Below are 21,543 nucleotides of genomic sequence, written 5' to 3' on the forward strand. Positions count from 1 at the left end.
CTGCCTCAGGAACTCCTCTGACTGTATATTACTTCGGTTACACTTTAGTTTATACTCGCGAACGTATACATTGGATCGTCGTGGTGCGGGGTATTTTTGAATTATTCACTTTAAAAATGGAATGCAAAAATTATTTTATTTAAAAGGAAAATGTGAAAAAATCGGCAAAAACAAAAACCAAAAATTAATTTGAATACAAGTGAATTCATGACCTATGATTAAAGATGATCCCAGTAGCGGCTTAACAAAGAGCAGAGATGCCCAAGGAGACCGCGGGATGTTATGAAGGTCGATAAATCACTTGTTTAGATATTGCACAGTGGGTTTTGGTACCGACGTTTTTGATCCCTTGAAAAGAATAAGAGAAGTTGACGTACAATTTACGTTATTTATACATAGCCATTGAAACTACAAAGCAAATAAAAGTTCATTTACAAAAGAATGCCATTTTATTTATTTATTTATTTATTTTTATATAACGGTGTTTGATTTTACATATCACATCGGTGCAGGAAGTCAAGCGTTTCCTTTTGTTTGCTACAGGGAACATCTATAACAGTAACAGTAACATATATACAAGGTTAAATATATGCTTCAAATTTAAAGAATTTTATAAGCTTTCTTTTTCCAAATCATTACCAACTTGTGGTTCTTACTGTGGTATCTCCTTAATCCCAGCTTTCAAAAAAATGGCGCTAGCGTTGGTGGGCGGTGTGTCCTTTTTATAAAACAAACTTCTGCACAACGTGATGACTACTTTGTTACTCATTGTATCCCTATTGGATATTTTTTATTTATTTGTATTTTTTTTTTTTTCTATACCGGCATTCACGGAGTTCGTATCATGTCGGTTTACATAAAACAAGGGGTGAGAAATACATTATAACGTAAATAACTAATAACATAAGAGTATACATTAAAAGTAAAACAAGTGCATGGAAGAAGAAGTTAATATTCTATCTATGCTAATTATATCTTTGCCCCAGTCCACAATATCTTAAAAATGTTATCAATCAGCATTCTTTTACTGCTTAAAAGACATAGTGTTCTTAAATTCTTTTACAATATATTTATTCACAGAAAAGGGTCCTACTTTCACTTAAAAAATATATAAGTTGTTATTCTATATATTCTCTATTAACCATAGTGATAATTTTTCTGAACACTATCAATAAATACATATTATTTTTTTGACAATCTTTCCTTTAACTGCCTATAGAAATCACAAGAAAATGTTACACTCTATATTAACATCTAAATCAAAAGGCTCCACGCTATTTAATCTATACATCCATCTGTTCTTTATATCCTGAAATCTGATCTCTATTACCCCCTCGTAGATGATGCGGTACCTCCTCTAAAACAACACATTTTAATTCTTTAAATATAAGCTCATGCTCCAAACAACGCAATACCATTGGCGCTGTAATCCTCCTTTGGTGCAGACAGCTTCGATGCTCTGCTGAACTTGTTCGAATAGCCCTAGTAGTCTTGCCTATATACACTTTGGGGCAAGGACACATAATGGCATAAGCAACATGATTACTGGTACAGTTAAAGAAACCCCACCCCTGCGGAGCTTCCCAGTAAATCCAGAGTGGAAACCCAACCTGGGGATCGAACCACCTTTCATAGGGCTGTGCACATCACTACCGCTGAACCCTATGACAGCTAATTTTAAAATCCTCTACAATGCTGCTCCATTGTGACAGGTCCAGATTCATCTCTGCCCCATCTCTCCTTTTGTTTTAAAATTTGGAAGAGAGACCGGCGTGGTGTCCAGTGCTTCCCTAGCTCTTCTTTATCCCATGCAAGTCCTCTCGATGCCTGCATTCCCTGCCCTGCAGAGATACATAACATTTTTGTTAGTGCAGGTGTGCCTCGGGCTTGAAAAGGCTGGGAAATGCTGGAGTAGGTGGTCTCCAGTTTTTCCTCGATCTGGGGAGCTGTATTTCAGTTTGGTGAAACACATAATGTGGCCAGGGAGCCCTCTGTGACAGACTGTAAGCTGACAACAACATAAATGGGACGTTTAACACGACAGGATCACTAAAGCCGAAGCTGCACATGCAATCTCATTTCTGGTCAGAAGAAAGGAATTATTAACAACTGTGTCATTCTTCCCCAACAATCCAGATGTTGCAGTATACCACCCCTTCAGATTGCTTAATATAGAAAAAGAAAGTCTGAGCTTCAATAGCTCAACTGGAAAACACAGCTATAATTTATAATAGTCCATGCTGATCACCACATGGCAGCCTGCTCTGAATGTCTCCTGTGATACTCTGCTGCCCCTCTGTGATGCGCTATTCATAGTACAGAAAATATTCCTAGCACAGGTCTCAGGATTCCTTGTTCTTCTTGGAAAATGTAGAATAAGGGTCTTCCTAAAGAAAAAAACAAAACAAAACACCTCAAGGCCAGTCTTCAGTCCAACCAGTCAGGTTGGCATCAGGATTGCACATCCCAGGGGAGGCAGCTCAGAGCTGTGATCCTGATCAGAACTAAAGGTAGACAATATTTGTGCACAAATGCCAGCTCTGCCACTGACTCCATGTCACTCTAAGAAAGATGTGCTTTGTCTGCCTAGCTGTAATTCCACAGTAACAACAAAGCACATCCTTCCCCTTCACTGCCCTTCTGGTACTGAGAGGTAGTGCCCTTGTCCTAAGAAAGCTGTTGTGGAATGTACCTCGGAGGTGGCCGCATGCACATCTCTAAAGTGTGGTTATTGTAAAGAGCACTGGGGCACTGTTTGTATAAAAGAAGCCAGGAAACCCATATTATTAGTAGTAATAATGCTGGAACATCTGCCCCTTCAGCAGGCAGAAGATACTACAGTCCAATTAACTGGTGGCATTCCTTGATGCTGTTTTAAGTAGTTTTTTTTTTGGTTTGGATTGCTTATAGGGGAATAGAAAGTTCCCTTTTAATGAACCTCCATGATACCCTCTTATTTTTCTAAGAGTGGTCATGTAGAATGCATTATTTTACAGTAAACGTGAGAACTAGCCTTGACTGATTTGTTTAGAGTCGTCTGTATAAATGCAAGAGTTACACGTTATGTTGGATATGGTGTTAGAAAATTATTCATTAAAAAAGAAATGTGGGAATCATGCAACAAAACTGCCAGGATCTTAAGATTTTATTAAGAAATGGTTTGTTCGTGAAAGTGTAACAGCAAAAGCTGATACAGAAAGGGACGGGGTTATCCTTTATGCTGACCCAAACAACCTGCTGTCCTGAGTGATCTTACTGGTGGATACCTTCACAGGGATGAGAAATTGTTTTCATCGTATTGATTCAAACACCAGTGGAAGTAAGGAGGCTAGAAAACACGGTGAGCCAGATATTCTGCAGCACGGGCAAAGGGCAAGTTATTTATTTATTTGTTTGTCTGTTTATTTATTTATTTACTTATTTATTTAAAATCTGGCTAAAGTTAACCAAGGGGGAGCCCCCCGAGGTCCATTTCTACCACTGCAAAACCAAGTAAAGTACATGAACCCAGGTTACATGCCTGGGTCCATATTCTGACAGGCCCGCCTGGAAGGATCTTACAGGCTCAGGGAAGCATTGTCCAGTTGTTATGAAAATAACCAATTTCCCATCTCCTTAACAGTTTGCAGTCAGAATGCTTAAGTCCTTTCTGATCCAAGCCTAACATAAAGGAACATAAGATGCACTCTCATTCAGATTTTTTTTTTTTTTTTTTTGCCATTTTTTAAAGATAATTGAATTATGAATGTGTATGAGAGATGCATGAATGGACAGTAGTTATGGCTGAAGCTTTAACGCTTGGCGCTATTGCTCTCAAGCTTGGAATTTGTACTTACACTTTCAGTTCTCTTTTGGTGCCTGTTTCCCAGCGATTGACTGTTAGCACAGCGTGGGATTAACGTACTGTGGCCAAGACTCAGGAAAAGTTTCCTCTGCTAGTCCCCATAGCAAGTCAGCAGTGATTTTCAATCACAGACTTCACTAAAGCAGGACATTATTAAAGCACATTGCAGGAAGAATCAGTTAAGGATAAATATACCCTGCACTTTAACAGAGAGAAAGACGCATGAGAGATGCAAGCACAGAGTGACGGTGAGAGAGAACTAATGCAATGGCAACTTCTGCTGGGAGCGAAAGTAATGTGGTCTGCTGCCTTCTGTTCCTCTCTTGAGGCCTGATCTGGCTTTCTTATTCTAACTGCAAGTGTGAAAAAGAGAAGTATTTACCCCTATACTGTTTCCACCTAAGATAACTGGGAGAGGCCTGCCTGTGGTTGTTACTGCATGCCGGGACGAGATCTGCTGGGCACGTTTCAGTCAGAGCCCTAGGGAAAGGGCGCGCTCGCTCTCACTGGCCGCAGGACATCCCAAACCTGCCCCGGTGACTCCACAGCCGCTTGGCTTTTCTAGGATATCCACAATGAATATGCATGAAGTGCGTATGCATACACCGGAGGATGGGGGGGGGGGGGGTGATGGGGGAGACGTGCGGTTTTAAAAAGTCTGTGGATACTTTAACCCACAGACTTTGCACCAGCTCTCAAAGGGAAAATATGCCCGTGTTATCCTTTTGAGAACTGCCTAAAGAAAATATATTGGCAGAGATTTGCATTTGCTTTTTCTGTGGATGCCTTTCCCCTTCCAAAATGCACTTCTATTGGACTTTTTGAAAACAGAAAACTGAGTGGGTTTGTATTTTCCGAGCTATCCCCGCTCCTGGGAGCACCTCCACTCAGTGCAGGTACAGGCACCCCAGGGAGGGCTGGAATTTTACCCACGTGTAAGGGTTTTCTGAAAAGTTCCCTATAGATCTCCAACGTATACAGACTTATCTCATGCATATGTAACCCCTGGATGGGCGAAGACCCAGGTACTGGACCTAGGGTTACCAACTTTTCCATGGAGCAGCACCAGACACTTGGAGGGGGGGGGGAGGGGCCACAGCCTCTCCCCCACCCACCCCCTTCCCTTTCAAATTGGGCTTTGATTGTTTCCTAGGCAGATGGTGCCTACCTTCCTTCAGGGCTTGGGTTCCACTCTCCCCTTCCTTTGTGACTCCCACAGCTGTGGGCTTGACGTGACCTTTCACTTTGACCTCATCTAAGTCCCACATGGTGCGGCCCCCGTCTCTCCAAACTAAAGATAATTAGTTGTGTGCCGCCCCTGCTGCCGCTTCACACTGACCTCCTGCCCCGGCCATTTAAGTGAATCCCGCACAGGCCACTGCATGGCAAACTGTAAAGATAGAAACATAGAAACATAGAAACATAGAAATGACGGCAGAAGAAGACCAAATGGCCCATCTAGTCTGCCCAGCAAGTTTCACACATATTTTCTCTCATACTTATCTGTTTCTCTTAGCTCTTGGTTCTATTTCCCTTCCATCCCCACCTTTAATGTAGAGAGCAGTGATGGAGCTGCATCCAAGTGAAATATCTAGCTTGATTAGTTTGGGGTAGTAGCCGCCGCAATAAGCAAGCTGCACCCATGCTTATTTGTTTTACCCAGACTATGTTATTAGCCCTTATTGGTTGTTTTTCTTCTCCCCTGCCGTTGAAGCAGGGAGCTATGCTGGATATGCGTGACGTATAAGTCTTCTCCCATGCCGTTGAAGCAGAAGCCCAGTAACATTACTGTTCGGCTGTGCTGAGGCCTGCACGGGACTCACTTAAACAGAAAGGGCAGGAGGATTTCCTTTCTTAAATCAATAATCTGGATATCCAGTGATCTAGCACTACAGAAGCCAGTGGTTTGATGACAGGGTTGTCCCATAGCTAACAGTGCTTTCCTTTACTTTCACCTCTCTCTGAAAAGGGAATTCCTCTAAATGTCTGTGTCACTCTGCTCATCACACCCTGCAGCATGTGAGCACACAGCATGACACACAGTTGCTTTTGTCTTCACGGAAAACAGCTTCTCCTTGTCGTCGTCCTCCTCCTCGAACCAACAGGAAAAAGGAGCAGGTGACGGCGGTGGTGAGCGCCCAACCCCCCCCCCCATCAGGCGCATTCTGGGCCTGCCGAGGCATAAGCTCCTCCTCCCTGTCCCAGTAGGACCCCCTTTTTTTTTTTTTGCTAGGGGAGTTAGGGATGCCGGGACTCAGACTGGCCAGCCATTTCTAGCCGAGGGAAGCCTGCATCCCCCTCCCATCCTCTGCAGCACAGCAGCCGAAAAGAGGCCGATTGGCGGGAGGCACCTGCCTCCGGCGGAGAGTCACTTTCTGCAGATGATGGCAGAGGAGCAGGGAGCAGCCCTTGGGAGTCTGTTTGGTAACGGTGCACTGCCACGGTCAGGCACTGCGGCACTTGACCGTGGCGGGGAAGGTTATAGCCCTGAGGCTACATCTATATTGGGCAGATTCCTAAGTCTGAGTTCTCAGGCCTCCCTAATTCCCTGGCTTTTTTTTTTGTTTTTTTGTTACTTGTTTGCTCCCTGGTTAGCCCGTCACCTGTCCCTTCTTCTTTTGTATAAATTTGAGCATAGTTTTTCAAAAGGTTTGAATACTTTACATTGTTAATTTATTTATTTAGTATTTTTCTATACCGACATAAAACATGTTGTAAATTTCAAAGGCTTTGTCTGCGTGTGCCTGTGTGCTGATAATTAGAAGCAAACATTTAAATGGATAACTTGAAGTGAGCTGAGTAACTTGTGAGTCATCCCTCTAAATGGCTTTGAATGTGGACCTCTCTGGCTTTTGAGGTGGAGACAGAAGGGAGAGCACGGGTCTAGCATTCCAGGCGTATGGAAAAACACTTACTCAATAGTAGGTCTACTGTCGAGATGGTGGCAAGCAGGAATACGGGCAAGGCTGGGGAAGCAGATGCTTGCTCAAGATGTATTAGAGGAGGAGGAGGAGTGGTAGAAAACACACAGAACCATTCTCTCTATTGTCCTTCTCCGTCTGAACCCAGAGATTCTGCATTCCCGTCCACCAGCAGTCTTACTGTGCTGGATGTGTTAAGGTCTGTAAAGTACAGTCAATGTCCCCTGAGTGACACATGTGACAACGAGTAAATGCTATTGTTGTGTTGCCACACATTTGCTAGGCCTAGGTGACATAAAGGAACTGTATGCAGTCTACGTCTCTCCTGCCTCACAAGGTCCTGCCTTAACGCAAAGCCCTAATTATACAGCAGACGGATGACATGAAGAAAATCCCTTCAAAGAGCAACAAAAAAACCCAATAGCTGTGAAAGAACTACCCTTCCAAGTCCTCCAGTACCATACTGGAAGAACAAGCTATGCAGCTTATGGAGCTTTTGTTGGGCTGTTACAGCAGCCACTGGTTCCTGGTCTTTTCATATGCAAACCTGAACCTCTTCCATGTATGGGTAAAACCAAGGAGGGGCTACGTTCCCTGACTGAAGCAAGGCTCACAGCTGGAGCTTGAACTAAAGCGTAACTGGCAGCATCTTTTTCATATCCTTACGTTTTTTAGAGATGAGGCATGGGAAGGGCCAGGAGCACACACTTGGACAGAACAGAAGATGGACCGTGAATGTTGAGGGTCACCATTCTGTGGGAAAGGGCTAAGAGATACCTACTCCCAACAGGAGGGTCTATTTGCTGATAGAGAGACAGAAAGCTTGCGAAGGCCCCAGATTTCCTGCTGCACTCCCCTCATTTCGGCTCTTGTGGCCTCGCCTTCCTTCCAGACAGCAACCTGGAAGCTGTGTATCTCTGGGCGCAATGCTCCCACCTCTTCCAGGACCCGGGTGTTCAAAGCAATGAGGAGGCACTCAGCCAGGCTGGCCTGCATGTAGGGCTCTGCTGGAGCAACTGGCTCCTCTGCTGAGGAGCTGCTCTCCAGTTACCCACCTGCCATCTCAGCTGGTGGGGGGAAAAGCACCAGCTGCCTGCTCCTCCTTGTCCTGCTCCGTGGCAGATGTCTGCCACAGCTCTTCCCCTGTGGGTCCCATAGCCTCTGTCTCCTCCTCCTCAGAGGTGTTCGGCAGCTGATGGATACGGCCGGCATGCCCTGCATAGGCCACTGGTTCCTGGCTGTTCTGCATGCTGCCCCCCCCCTGCAACAGTGAAAATGGTACATGTCTTAGGTTCACCTAATGTGTGTATGTATCTCTGGAATTTCTTTTTTTTTTTTTTTAAATATATAGTTTATTGAATTTTTATCAATCTTCATTAATAAAATACATAGAAATCATATACATAAAGCAAACAATATTCATACATACTAAATAACCTTCATTGCAGTCCACATTACTTTGGGGAGTGCTATAACAAGAAATATTATAATTGAAGCAATCTTAAGCACATAACTTGGCTTATCCATGAGAGAAAATATATCTAGATTCACCTTATATCTCCAGTATTTGTCTAGTTATTCTTACATGATTCTTTATCAGCGAGAAAAGTCTCTAAATGCAATGGGTCATAAAACATAAACTTATTTCCAGTTAACGTAATACAACATTTGCAAGGAAATCTAAGTATATATAGTGCTCCCAAAGAGGTAACTCTATTTTTTAATGCCAAAAATTGTTTTTGTCTTAGTTGGGTAGCTTTCGCCACATCAGGAAATACCTGGATTTTCCCCCCACAAAAGGAGAAATCCTTATTTTTGAAGTATTTTTGTAATACCATAATTTTATCATTTTCAATAGCAAAAGTTACCAATAAGGTTGCCCTAGTTGGAATATCGTCTACCGACGCTTCCAAGAATGATGTCAAATTTGGACTATTTTCCTGAATCATATCCATACAACCCTCTGGACCCAAAGAAGAAGTCCTAGATCTCGGAATGTAAAATAATTTGGAAATTAAAATTTCTTTATAAGAGGAAATCTGTAAAACTTCTACCATATATTTCCTCAGCAATTCCATAGCTGATAATAATCTCGTTATAGGAAAATTTAAAAATCGAAGATTTTTAGATCGCATTAAATTTTCCATACTTTCTAATTGCCTTGATGTCATTAAGCTATCTTTCATAAAAGATGCATTTACAGATTGTATATTTGCAATTTGTAAATTAATTGTGGAGGAGTTACCTTCAAAGTTATTTAGTCTCATTGCATGATCTTGAAGAGTTTGTTTAGTTTCAGTATTTAGAGAACCAAACTGATTCATTGCCTGAGTTAATAATTTTTGCATGTTATTAACAGATTTCCAAACATCAAGTAATGTAACATCCTTCAAATCTAGTATTTCTTGATTACTATTTTCCATGACCCCTTCTGAAGTTGCCCTAGGCAGGGAGAGAGTTTCAAACTCTCCTGTCTGGGCAACTTGTTGCGGAATTGAGTCACTCACATTGTTACTTGCCATACTTAAACTATTCTCACCCTTAGATTCTATACTGTGAGAAGGTGAATGGTGGCCGAGACTTCGAATAGATCCTGAGGAAAAAGATACTTCCGGATCTGGATTTGAAGTAACCAGGTTCCCACAAATAACATGTGTGTCCATAGGACCCCTTACCGCCAAGGGAGTTGAGACTGTAGGAAATACCTTTATTTTCCTTTTCCTGCCCATAGATCTTTGGAGTTGAAAAATCCAAAATTTAGCTCAGGAAACCGCAAGGAGCGTGCCCCTTAGGCGCGTCTCAGGGGGCGTGGCTCAACTTACTCCGTTCGGGGCTGTGGCTGTAGATGTTCCGCAGGCTCGGGCAAGTCTCTCTGGCCGTCTCCCCTCCAGCTGAAGGCGATTCTCTCCAGCTGCACTCCCACGGGCCAGCAGTAAATCCCTGGTTTATATCCGGTATTGAAAACGCAGATAGATGACGTCTCAGGAGGCGTGGCTCAACTTACTCCGTTCGGGGCTGTGGCTGTAGATGTTCCCCAGGCTCGGGCAAGTCTCTCTGGCCATCTCCCCTCCAACTGAAGGCGATTCTCTCCAGCTGCACTCCCACGGGCCTGCAGTAAGTCCCTGGTTTATATCCGGTATTGAAAACGCGGATAGATGACGTCTCAGGGGGCGTAGCTCAACTTACTCCGTTCGGGGCTGTGGCTGTAGATGTTCCCCAGGCTCGGGCAAGTCTCTCTGGCCGTCTCCCCTCCAGCTGAAGGCGATTCTCTCCAGCTGCACTCCCATGGGCCTGCAGTAAGTCCCTGGTTTATATCCGGTATTGAAAACGCGGATAGATGACGTCTCAGGGGGCGTAGCTCAACTTACTCCATTCGGGGCTGTGGCTGTAGATGTTCCCCAGGCTCGGGCAAGTGACTCTGGCCGTCTCCCCTCCAGCTGAAGGTGATTCTCTCCAGCTGCACTCCCCATATCTCTGGAATTTCTTAGTTAACAAACAGTAGTACAGCTCCCCCAATCCGTCTTTGAGCACATCCTGATACTCCAGTGAAAGTCTCAAATGTGTACCTTTTCCAAAAATATATTCCCTGCAAGCCCATGCTGCTGATCGGCCTGGCTAGCTGCAGAAGGCACCAACTATCAGCGTACAGTCTTGTAAAGGGTTGCTTACTGTCTCTAGATGTGGCGACCTGCAAGGGCAGTTCTCACATTCAAGCCACAGAGTGGAAATGGTAATGTCCCTATGAACTGTCCATTTAGTTCAGGGGTGGGCAATTCCAGTCTTCGAGGGCCACAAACCTGTCGAGGTTTTAGGATATCCTAATGAATATGCATGAAATAGATTTGCATACAATGGAGGCAGAGTGCATGCAAATCTCTCTCATGCATATTCATTAGGGATATCCTGAAAACCAGACTGGTTTGTGGTCCCCGAGGACCGGAACTGCCCACCCCTGATTTAGTTGGATCCAGAGGTGAGAGGAAAAGTGGACAGCAGTAGGTCATCTGTCCTTACACATATGGAGGCAACAATATATAAAGTATGTGCCTGTATAGAACTAGTATTCCAAACTATTTATAAAGGAAACCACGTGCATACCATAAGTGCTACGATAGTATCATGTTAGATATAGCAAAGAGCTCCCCCTATCTCAGGGATGGCGAACTCCAGTCCTCGAGGGCCACAAACAGGCCAGGTTTTCAGGATATCCACAATGAATATGCATGAGATAGATTTGCATTCAGTGGAGGCAGTGCATGCAAATCTTTCTCATGCATATTCATTGTGGATAGTCTGAAAACCTGGGTCAGCAAAACCTCCTGAGCATTACTTTCAGCTCCTTTGGTAATGGACAGGAATCAATTCCTCTCTGATGAAACCTCCTCTCCTCGGGCTCTTCCTAGATGAAAGACATCTCCCAATGGTTCAGAAAGTGGGTCCCTGGTACCAAGGATATTCAGTCCCAACAGAAACAAAAATAGTCTCTGACTCAAATAAGGGGGAAAACCAAACCAGAAACAGGAAGGATGGAAAAAACTTTCGTCTCCCAAATAAGAAGAAAGTAATTGAAGGAAAAAACATCTCTGCATCGGGTCATTGACTGATCTATCTACTTGAGATGAGAAAGAACAGCAGAATCCTCCCTACCCCTTAGTCTAACCTTACTCAGGGACTCCCCAAATTCTCTGTGAAAAAGTACTAAGGCTCTCATAGGGAAGGTTTCCAAAAAGTGGACTAAAAAGGCACAACACAGCAAAATTCTTTCAGATGGATGACCCAAGGAGGGCAGTTCAGGAGAATCCAACAGAAATCCACTAAGCAAATCCAAAAGAACAATCCACACTCTAAGATGATGGCAGGAGTTTATATACTGCTGGAGCATGCCATCTGTAGCTCCTGCTTGGGGGAGTCAAAACCCCAACCTTTCTTCGCTGAATCTCTCTGAACCTTCCCAGTAAGTTAGCGCCTTCCTTCTTGTAAGGAAACAAAGTGCTCCTACACATATTCATTGTGATACCTCAAAAATCCAATTGGCTATGAGGTCACTAGGACAGGCTTGTGAAGTCTCACATTCAGATGGCGCTACAGCTGACCCGGCCCCCAAACTCTGCCACTTTGTCCTCGCACACAACTCCTTCAGATTTGCAGAGCACTAATGTCTGCAAGTAACAGCACTGCCATGGATATATGCATGGCCCCACAGAATGGCAGCATTTTCATGGCTAACCTACGGCAATGCTTCCTCAACTCCTACAGTCAGAAGCCCCTACTTACCTGATATATCTTGATTATTTCCTCATCATCTGGACACATGGCCATGAAGTTCTGGAGAAATTTCATCAGGAGCATAACAACCTCCACTCCACCATTAACCTGATCCTAGAACAGTCTACACACTGCAGGTTCACTTTCTTGATATCGCTATGCAACTACACAAGGGACATGTGAAAGCGACTTAATACTAGAAACCCACTGACCGATACACATATCTACACACTTCCACCTTCCATCCACCACTAGGCCCATAGTCTACAGCCAAGGTATTAATTAATAAGGAATAGTAGCTTGAGATTTATTTAATGTTTGGGTACTTGCCAGGTACTTGTGACTTGGATTGGCCAATGTTGGAAACAGGAGACTGGGCTTGATGGACCCTTGACCTGACCCAGTATGGCAATTCTTATGTTCTAAGTGACTCCCTCAAAGGCTTTTTGCATTGAACGTACTGTACTTGAAAAAGTTTTTATTACTTGTTCTTCCCCCTACGGTAAGCTTTTTTGCAAATTCTCTCTTATCCTGCTTAATTACCTTTCTACATCTAATTTGCCATGGCTGATGCTCTTTCCTATTTTCATCATTTAGGTCTGTTTTCCATTTATTGAATGGTTCCCTTTTGGCTTTAATTACCTCTTTCACCTCGATATTAAATCACCCTGGCAGTCATTTGGCTTTCCTTCTACCTTTTTTAATGCATGAAATACATTTTGTCTGGGCCTCTAGGATGGTAATTTTAAACAATTTTCATGCCTCCGGCAAGTTTTTAACCTTGGAAATTGCTCCTTTTAGTTTTCTTTAACAAATGTCCACATTTTATCATAGTCTCTCTTGTTATAGTTAAATACTACTGCAGTAGTTTTTCTTGGTAATCACCCTCCAATCATTTAAGTCAAATGTAATTACATTATGATCGCTGTTGTCAAGTAGCTCCACCATCTTTATCTCTTGTACCAGGTCCCGCATTCCTCTGAGAATTAGATCCTCTTGTTGGTTCCATGACCAACTGTTGCATGAAGCTGTCATTGATGGCATCTAAACACCATCTGGTCCAACCAGTCTGCCCAGCAAGTTTCTTATTTATTTATTTATTTATTTATTTATTTATTTAACACTTTTTTATACCGACCTTCATAGTAATGACCATATCGGATCGGTTTACATTGAACAAGGGTATAACTGAAGCGACAACTAAAGTAATTAAACAATAGAGGTGAATAAGTCAAAGTTACATTCAACAAGGAGTAAAGAACTTGGAAGCTTAAATAGCTGGAAAGAAGGTAAAGGCAGGTAGTAATTATAAAATAATACAGTAGAGAATACGGGTTAAAGCATAATGTGCTTTAACCTGGAAGTGCCAGGTACTAATTACCACTCCGAGTAGGTTACCCCCAAGCCTTATGATAAGGGTAGTAATATTCACAATCAAAACCAAGCAACTGTCAAACCATTAACAAAATTACTGCTGGCAACATTTTTACAGGGTGAGGAACCTTCTTGATAATTCATAAAATGCTTTGCTTTTGGACTTGGCCTTAGAAGCAGTCCTATGTTTTTTCCCTAATGTTTGTGTATCAGTACCCTGGACCTTAAAAGTCAGGGCCTAACATTGGCTGTCATCAGAATCCAATTCCCCCCTTTTTGTTTCCCCCGCCGTTGAATCAGAGGTGTGAATCAGCAGTTGTGTTACAATCATGAAGGCAAATTGGTTAAGGATAGCAATCCCCATGCCTTCTGTTAGGGGTAGTAACTGCCGCTCCTTGCAGGTTGTCCCCCGTGCCCCCTTTTTATCATTCCACCTCCAGCCTTTAGGGATCCTCAGTGTTTATCCCAAGCAGGAGTCAGGGCGGGCGGCTGGAGGCAAGGTCAGGTTCAAGCAGAAGTCAGGGAAATCTGTCTGAAGGGTAGAAGAAGCAGAAAGCTGGAACAGGTACTGGACCGAGGAACGGGTACTGGAATACTGGAACAGGAACAAACAGCAAAGAAGCACACGACAGGAAGCGTGGAGACGTGTTGCCAAGGCAAAGTCTAAGTGGCAGGGGGCCGCCTTATATACAGAGGCTGAGTGATGTCATCATCCGGGGCCGCGGGAGGCTTTCCCGCCGCGGTCCCTTTAAAGCCAGGGAGGGCATGCGAGCCTAAGGCGGACAGGCCAGAAACTAAGAGGTGGCGGCGTCTCCCTGCGACGCACGTGGGGAGACCCGGCCAGGACCGGAGGAGACCGCAGGAACACTGGAGGGGGTCTGAGAGCATAGGCGTGTAGGCGGCTGCCTACCGCTGCCAGGGAAGACGGGCCAGGTCTGGGACCTGGGCATCGGGGGTGAGTGAAGCCGGCCAAGGGCCTGCCACAGCCGGGAAATGCAACACAACACTCCTCTTTCTCATAAACACACACACAAACATGCTCCCACATACACACATGCTTTCCTTCTTATTCTCATGCTCCCTTTTTTCACACACACACACACGCTCATACCCACACATACATTCCTTCTTTCTCACACAGTATGCTCTCGCTCTCTCATACACACATGTTCACACACAAATCCCTCTTTCTCAAACACACATGCTCTTTCTCTCATTCACACACACACACACACAATTACGAGCTCCCTTTCTCTCATTCACATAGGCTCTCTCTCTCTCACACACACACATGCTCATACACCCTCTCTCTCTCACTCAGGGCTCTCATTTTTTTACTGGAGTCAGTAGAGGAGAGAGGGTCCCGCGACCTGCTCCTCACTCAGGCTGCTGGCGGTGCCAGAGCATTCTTCGCTCTTTAGCCGCTGGTGAGATGGGGTGCGCCGGCAGCCCACGGCCTTCTTACATCTTCAGCCGCCAGCGACATGGGGCGTGCCGGTGGACCGTGGCCTCCTTCACTCTTCAGCCGCCAGCGAGATGGGTTGCAGCGCTGGCCTCTTAAGTCTCTTTTGCTGCCACCATGGGATGGGGTCCGCCGGCGGCCTGTCGGATCTGTTTAACCTGCAGTTGGACGCGCATCCAAAACCCCTTATACAGGGGTTTAGTGCGTCCAAACCCCCCCCCCCCTCCGAAACTAATAGCACTCATCACATGCAAATACATGTTGATGAGGCTATTAGCTATTCGCTCCAGATCAAAAAAAAAAAAGTGTGCGCCCGATCTGCACATTTTTATGCTCAGAAATTATAATGCCTGCCCCAGAGCAGGCGTTATAATTTCTGAGCAGCCCAAAAAAAGTGTACAGAAAAGCATAAAATACTGTTTTTCTGTACACCCTCTGACTTACTAGCGTGGTAATATTAATTCAGAGGAACCAAAAGGTTAAAAAAAAAAAATGTGTGCTGGCAGTCAGGTTAGGAAAAGGGACGCTCGTAAAATTGAGTTACCTGTTTCCCTAACCCGCTGACAGCCACCTCTCCTGGGTGTCAGCTGCCAAGGAAGCGCTAGGGGCGTGCAGTTGTCCCTTTTAGCGCGACCCCTCATTTAAATATTGCATCGTGTGCCCAGGAGAGGTGGCTGGGCGCTCGTCAGGAAAGCGGGCGCTCAACACTGAGCGTCTGTTTTCCCCGCATGTCTTTATTGTATCGGCCTGTTAATTAGGGAGCGATATGGAGGAGGCTGAAATATTTGCAGAGGGTTACCTGGCTGACGGTCCCCTTTTTAGCTCAGACTGGGGATATGTGGGACCTTTTCCATGAGCAATTTGTCTAGTTTGCTGCTGTGGGATTCCATGGAGAGAGTGAGGGGAGGATTCCAGGAGTTTGTCAATGATCTTGAATAACTCTTTGGGTGAATTCTCTGTTTAGCTGATTGTTCTGGAATAGTAGGTTCACTTTGCTTCAGATGTAGCCCCTGTGGTATGCTGTCTGATATGGTTTGCATTTGGTTTTATCTGGTTGGATTTTCACTATTTTCACTCCAGTTTCCTGCCAGTTCTTTTTAGTTGGTGCAGCTCTGGTGTGAACCTGGGAGGGGGGGCTGGTTTGGGGTTTTTGATGTGGATGAGTTTCCATTGGGTGAGCTTATCCGTGGCCGATTTCAGGTTTGAGTTCCAGTTATGTGGAAGGGGGAGGGACATTCTCTGCTATTTATGAGAGGGACTGAAGAGTGCCATTGGTCAGACCAGGCTTGTTATTGCTGCCTGTTTGCTTTTCTGGGTTGGTAGGCGTTGGTGTGTGGCAACAGCAGTGGATCTCATACTGGGACATCGAAGGCTAACGTTGCTTCTAGTCAATGTGAACTTGCTGTATGCATTTTTCCGGCTTGTAATTGATCTCGTTTTTAATTGCAGTGTATCTGATACTGCTTTAATGGTTGCCATTGTAAACTTATTTTTAATAAAGTTTATTTAGATAAAGGAAAGTGTACACAGCACTGTACAGAAGCTGCTGACTCCTAGAACACCTCCCTTCCCCCACCCCGTCAAAAGGGATTTTCAGCTGCATCACTCCATACCCAAACTAAAAAAAGAAAAGGTTCGGCATTCCCAGGGAGAAGTATCCAAGCCCCAAAAGCTGCAAGGCGGGGGAGGGTCCCCGGCCCCAAGAGCTGTGAGTCGGAGGGTCCCTGGCCCCGAGAACTGCGAGGTGGGGAGGGGCTTGGAGGGGGAGGGTCCCTGGTCCCGAGAGCTGCGAGGCGGGGACAGGTTCGGGGGGTTGCCAGTTCCGCTTTCGCTTTACGCCTCTGCTTCGTCCAGCAACTGCTCGAGGCCTTGGGCACGGAAGCGGCGCTGCTGCCGTCTTTCCCGGGCTGTCTCCGGCTGGAAACCCCCCTTCTCTCCGGTCAGCGCCAGCAGGAGATGGCGGAGGGACGGCACATCCGGTGAGTGACTACACCCGGGGGGGAGCAAACGCTTTCCCTTCCCACCCCGACCATAGCACACCCTACCCCTAATCACCTTGCTTATCCGCTGGGCAGCGAGCGGAGACTCCTGCCCCCGAGTCCGGTTCAAAGGGCACAAGTCTGATCTGTCGTTCCTCTGCTGCCTTTTCAACTGGCATTGACCATTTTATAGTTGCTGCAGGAAGAAACGTTCACAGTCCGGCTTCTTTAAACTGGACCTGCAATGTTAATAGAATGCAAATGAACCCAGAAAGTAAAAATATGCACTTACTTTATTTATGAACTTTATAACAAAAGCACATCTTACCTCCGTGAGATATAGTTCATTTTTTTATAGCGATTATTGTGTCTGCAAGGCAGTTATCGTGAATACTTTGCAATGTGTTCATAGCTAATGAGCTGCTTTACAGATTTTGCAGCACATTAGCTTGGCAGGTAAACTCAAAAGCTAGAGTACACACACTGCTTTGGTCAAAAAGTGAAGCTATGCATGATAAAAGCACAAACTGATTGGAAACCTAGTCTACTTGCACTAACTGTGCTTTTTTTCTTTATGCACTCCCAGGCCGATGCAATAATCTGTTTGTCAAAACTTTATGCTGAAATCCAATGCATAGATTACATTTTTTTAACTCCTGATGTAATAAACTGATGATATGCTAATGCTCAGGAGTTAAAATGTGCATTTGATGAGTTAAAATGTGCATTTAGCAAGGACTGAACACACGTTTTAACTCGGGGAGGGAGCCACAGTCATGCCAATGATAGCTGCAGTCACTTGCTGGATAAATAGGATTTATCCGGGTAAGTGACCAAGGTTAACCGCTACTATTTACCTGGGTAAGTCCGTACTTATACAGCTGCCTGCCAACCTTGGGAAAATCCTTTTTTTTTTGCCAGACCATCACCAGCTATGGAAAGCTATGGAAAACTTTACTTCCATATGTTCTACGGTTCCATATGTTCTACGGTTCCATGAAAAGCTCCACTCTCTGTTGAGCAGTTCTTTGTTTTATGTAAACCGGAGTGATTTGTAGTCCCTACAAGAACTTAGGTATATAAAAATTAAAAATAAATAAATAAATAAACTTCACCTCTGACCAAGCGTAAAGTTTCCAGCATTAAAAAAATGTGAGCTCGATAGTTATGACTGTGTGTAAATCTATTCACAGCTTCTGTTACACAACTTCTTCTACAAATATATTGCTGGTTCTGTTGGTTGAAACTGTATATTGACACACTTCTGTGTTTTGATTTGTTACTTTATGGATATACCATGCATGATTTACTTACTGCACTGCTTGGCTTAATAGAAACCTTTAATTACAAAAAAAAAAATGTGAGCTCAGCCAGTGCACCTCTCTGCATTGGGAGGGCATATTTATTTAATGCCCACATTCACATGAAATTTCCATGTGAGGGCGCTGACCCGATCCTGGCTGCTAGACAGCCCTCCCCCTCCTACCAGCAGAGGTCCTCTCTGAGCCACATGCCCTCCCACACTAGCCATCTATGTAATGGCTGCATGACACAGCAAGGCCAGTCCTATTTAGCCCTGCCTCTCTCTCAACTTGGTGCTTCTTCACTGAGTCACCATGGCTCCTTGCATTGGACCACCTTGCCTTGCTATTACATGGCACCTGTGGCCTCCTTGGCCTTCTTGCCCTGTCTTGTGGCCTTTGTGTCTTCTAGCCTCGCCTCGCGGCCTGCTTAGGCCTTCTTGTCTATTGCTTTCTTAACTTATATGTTCCTTGCTGTGCCTTGGTTCCTATCTTGCTGTGTTTGTGTATTATTGCTCTGCTGTTGTGGTCCTGTCCAGTCCTTGTCTGGTCCTATTTGCTCCTCTCTGTGGCCCCTGCTCGCTGTGGGCCTTCAGTTCCAGCCCTTGTCTCCTACTACCATCTTGCCTCTAGTTGCAGGCCTTACCTCTTGGTCCAACAATTGTCTCCAGCCCCTGCCTGACTCCAATGCCCAGTCCCTGTCTCCTGTTCCAGCCCTTGACCCAGCCCCAGCCCTTCCTTCAGGATCAGCCTTGTCTCCAGTTCCTGCCCTGCCGGACCGCTATCATGTATCATGCCAGGAAAGTCCTGCCAGCCCCCTGAACCTGCGGGCTCAACCCCAGGGGGAGGGGGCTGGTCAGGCAGAAGACCTTGTCCTACTCTTGCCTTGAAGTCCTGCACCACTTCTGCTGTGGGAACACCTGAATCCAGCCCGCCTGACCATGACAGGTGCTGAGCTGACTGTATATTTTTAAATGCTCATTTTGGGCCAAATTTTAAAATCTACGCCCGATTTTATAACATGTGCGCGCTGCCGCCCGCATGTTATAAAATCCAGGGTTGGTGCGCGCAAGGGGGCGCACAATTGTGCAACTTGTGTGCGCCGAGCCGCGCAGCCTTCCTCCATTCCCTCCAAGGCCGCTCCGAAATGGCCGCTGTGCCTGGAGGCTCAGGCCACGCCCCCTTCCCGCCCATTTTTGCAAGCCCCGGAACATACGCACAATAGGCTCGGTGTGCACAGGGGCAGATTTTCTCTGGTTACGTGCGTAGCCTTTGAAAATCTGCCCCCTTGTGAGCATAAAACTCCTTGCTGCATCGTTAGTAAGCTTTCCGTTCACAGAATGAGTGTTCAAAAGCAGGTAAACCTGTGCGTTCAGCTGCACACACCTCTCTGCATCGGCCTGTCTGTCTGTGAGTTTAAACTCACTTTAGTACACCGGCCTTCTTCCAGTACTTGGTGATTATCCTCTCCAGGAAATGGAAGAGAGAGAGCTGAGAGGAGACAATTCCAAACGGTACCCTTGTGATTTCATTAGGGGTTTCCTGTTTCTAAACCGGCGGTTTCTCTTGACAAGTTTGCATCAAATCAGAAGGGCAAATGTAAGAAAAAATTCTAAAATCTTATTGACTCCTGGAGGGTGCAGAGATAGAAAGATCTGGCAGAGAGCAGCAGCTGTGAAAGGTGTCCCTAAAATCCTTGTTTCCCCTGCCCCTGGCAAAATTATGGCAGTGGAACATTTAGGGGTAAGACGATGTATGAGGAGTAACCCGCATGTGACCTGTGGGCAGCTCTGAGAAACACGTTATGTCACACCACAAGCAGCACATTTGCTTTTCCTTTCCAGGTCCAGCTTTTTTTTTTTTTTTTTTAACAGATTTTGAGTGAGAAAAGCTCAGGTGAAAACAAGAGTATTTTTTTTTTCCCTCAGAAAAGCAGTTGTAAGGTCCTGGCCTTCTCCTCCCTGGTGGAGGATGAGAGCTCCCGAAGGAGCTTGTGTGCTACCGACCTGCTGGGCTGTACTCCGAACGCCGCTGAAAAATATCTTGGCACGCAGGGTCGGTGCCAGCTCTGCGGGTGCTGGAGCACGCCCTGTATTGAGAAAATTCCTTCGGTGTGTCCACAGAGGGGTAGTTTGTATTGAGATCAGCACTGCCCAGGTGGAACTGAGGGGGCTCTGCTTCTCTTCTGACTCTCCATGCGTCCCTCCTTACTGTTGTGCATCTCTGGTATCTTTGTATTTTGTGAAATTTCCCGAGAAAATAATGACTTCCACAAAAGAATGAGCAGGAAAAACTCTGTATAATACTGAGGGAGAGAGGAGGATTAGCAACTAGAGCAGCACAATATGTTTTCTCCTGCCACCAGGCCAGAAACTTAATTTGACCAGAGATAATATGGACGACTACTACTACTACTACTACTACTACTATTTATTTATTTTAAAGTGTTTATACCACTTTTACAAACAAAGTTTAGTCAAAATTGTTTACATAAATATAAATCATAAAATATAATAAGTAATAGCTAAAAATTTACATAAATCTCATAATAATAAAATTAGTAATTTATCAAAAAAGTAAACATATCAAAACAATAATCAATGATTAATCAAACATACCAAAACAATACTAATATATCTATAGCACTATTCAACATATGGCTTTTAATCATCTTTTCCTGTGTCAGTGGCAAAGTGTTCACTTAGGATCACTGGTCCATAGGAAGATTCCTTAACCAAGTAATTTATGTGCGCTGTAATATAATTTCCTGGTGAAAGCTATGAGACTTTCCTATTCTACAGTTTAACTAGCCCCTACATTTTGAAAACTGAAGATGTCACGTGAGTGGCAATGATTTCAACATTTTATGGCCACAGCTTCTTGAGGAAGAATCCTTGTTTTAGTTTAGGTCATTTCCTCCTTAATTTTTTTTTTTTTTATAATATTTATCAGTGGTTGTTTTTTTTTGTCTGCCCTCTCTCTTCACCGAGGCTTCCCTGGGAGGCCGTGACCCCAGGCTTGCTGAGTCTCTGGTGCAGTGTTCTCCCTCCCCCTCCACGTTCTTAAGTGGAGGATGGTTCTGGTCAGGACATACGGAACCCAGCTCGGACATTGGGTCTTTCGAGACTCTTCCTTTCACTTTCATGTTAACAGCAGAAATAGTAATTCTGGATTTTTCTGGTATCGCAGAGCAATGCTGTGATTTGCTATTACACAGAGTTAGGATAAAGACAGTGCTTTGCCCAACGCTCAAAGGGAGCCCATGGCTATCTGAGGTTTTGAATTTTCATCCTGCAGTTTCTCAGTCTCCTTAAAACAGAGCCTTTCATTTGGAAGTGCTATGTAGGCAGCAGAGAAGGTAGCGCATTAGTTTCATAGGGGCATGCTTTCCCCCTGG

General features: G+C 44.8%; 1 protein-coding gene and 1 long non-coding RNA gene across 3 annotated transcripts in view; one reads left to right on the forward strand and one right to left on the reverse strand.

Moving 5' to 3' along the window:
• Positions 1-389: 389 nt before the first annotated feature.
• LOC115091287 lies at positions 390-10,121 on the reverse strand. Its single transcript, XR_003856662.1, has 3 exons — positions 9,588-10,121; positions 7,821-8,026; positions 390-2,387 (listed from the first exon to the last, which is right to left on the reverse strand). It is a non-coding gene; the product is annotated as an uncharacterized LOC115091287 (long non-coding RNA).
• Positions 9,945-21,543, forward strand: part of LOC115091286 (protein SSUH2 homolog) — a 47,477-nt gene continuing 35,878 nt past the window's right edge. Inside the window, exon 1 of one of the 2 annotated variants that reach the window (XM_029601450.1) lies at positions 9,945-10,061. In XM_029601450.1, coding sequence (XP_029457310.1) covers positions 10,051-10,061 — 11 coding nt within the window. In that variant the 5' untranslated portion in view covers positions 9,945-10,050. Of the gene's footprint in view, positions 10,062-16,658; positions 16,846-21,543 lie in introns of those variants that run through there. The other variant, XM_029601449.1, reaches the window with a different exon arrangement.

Source organism: Rhinatrema bivittatum, chromosome 4 (assembly GCF_901001135.1).
Source record: "Rhinatrema bivittatum chromosome 4, aRhiBiv1.1, whole genome shotgun sequence".
NCBI classification, from domain to species: Eukaryota; Metazoa; Chordata; class Amphibia; order Gymnophiona; family Rhinatrematidae; genus Rhinatrema; species Rhinatrema bivittatum.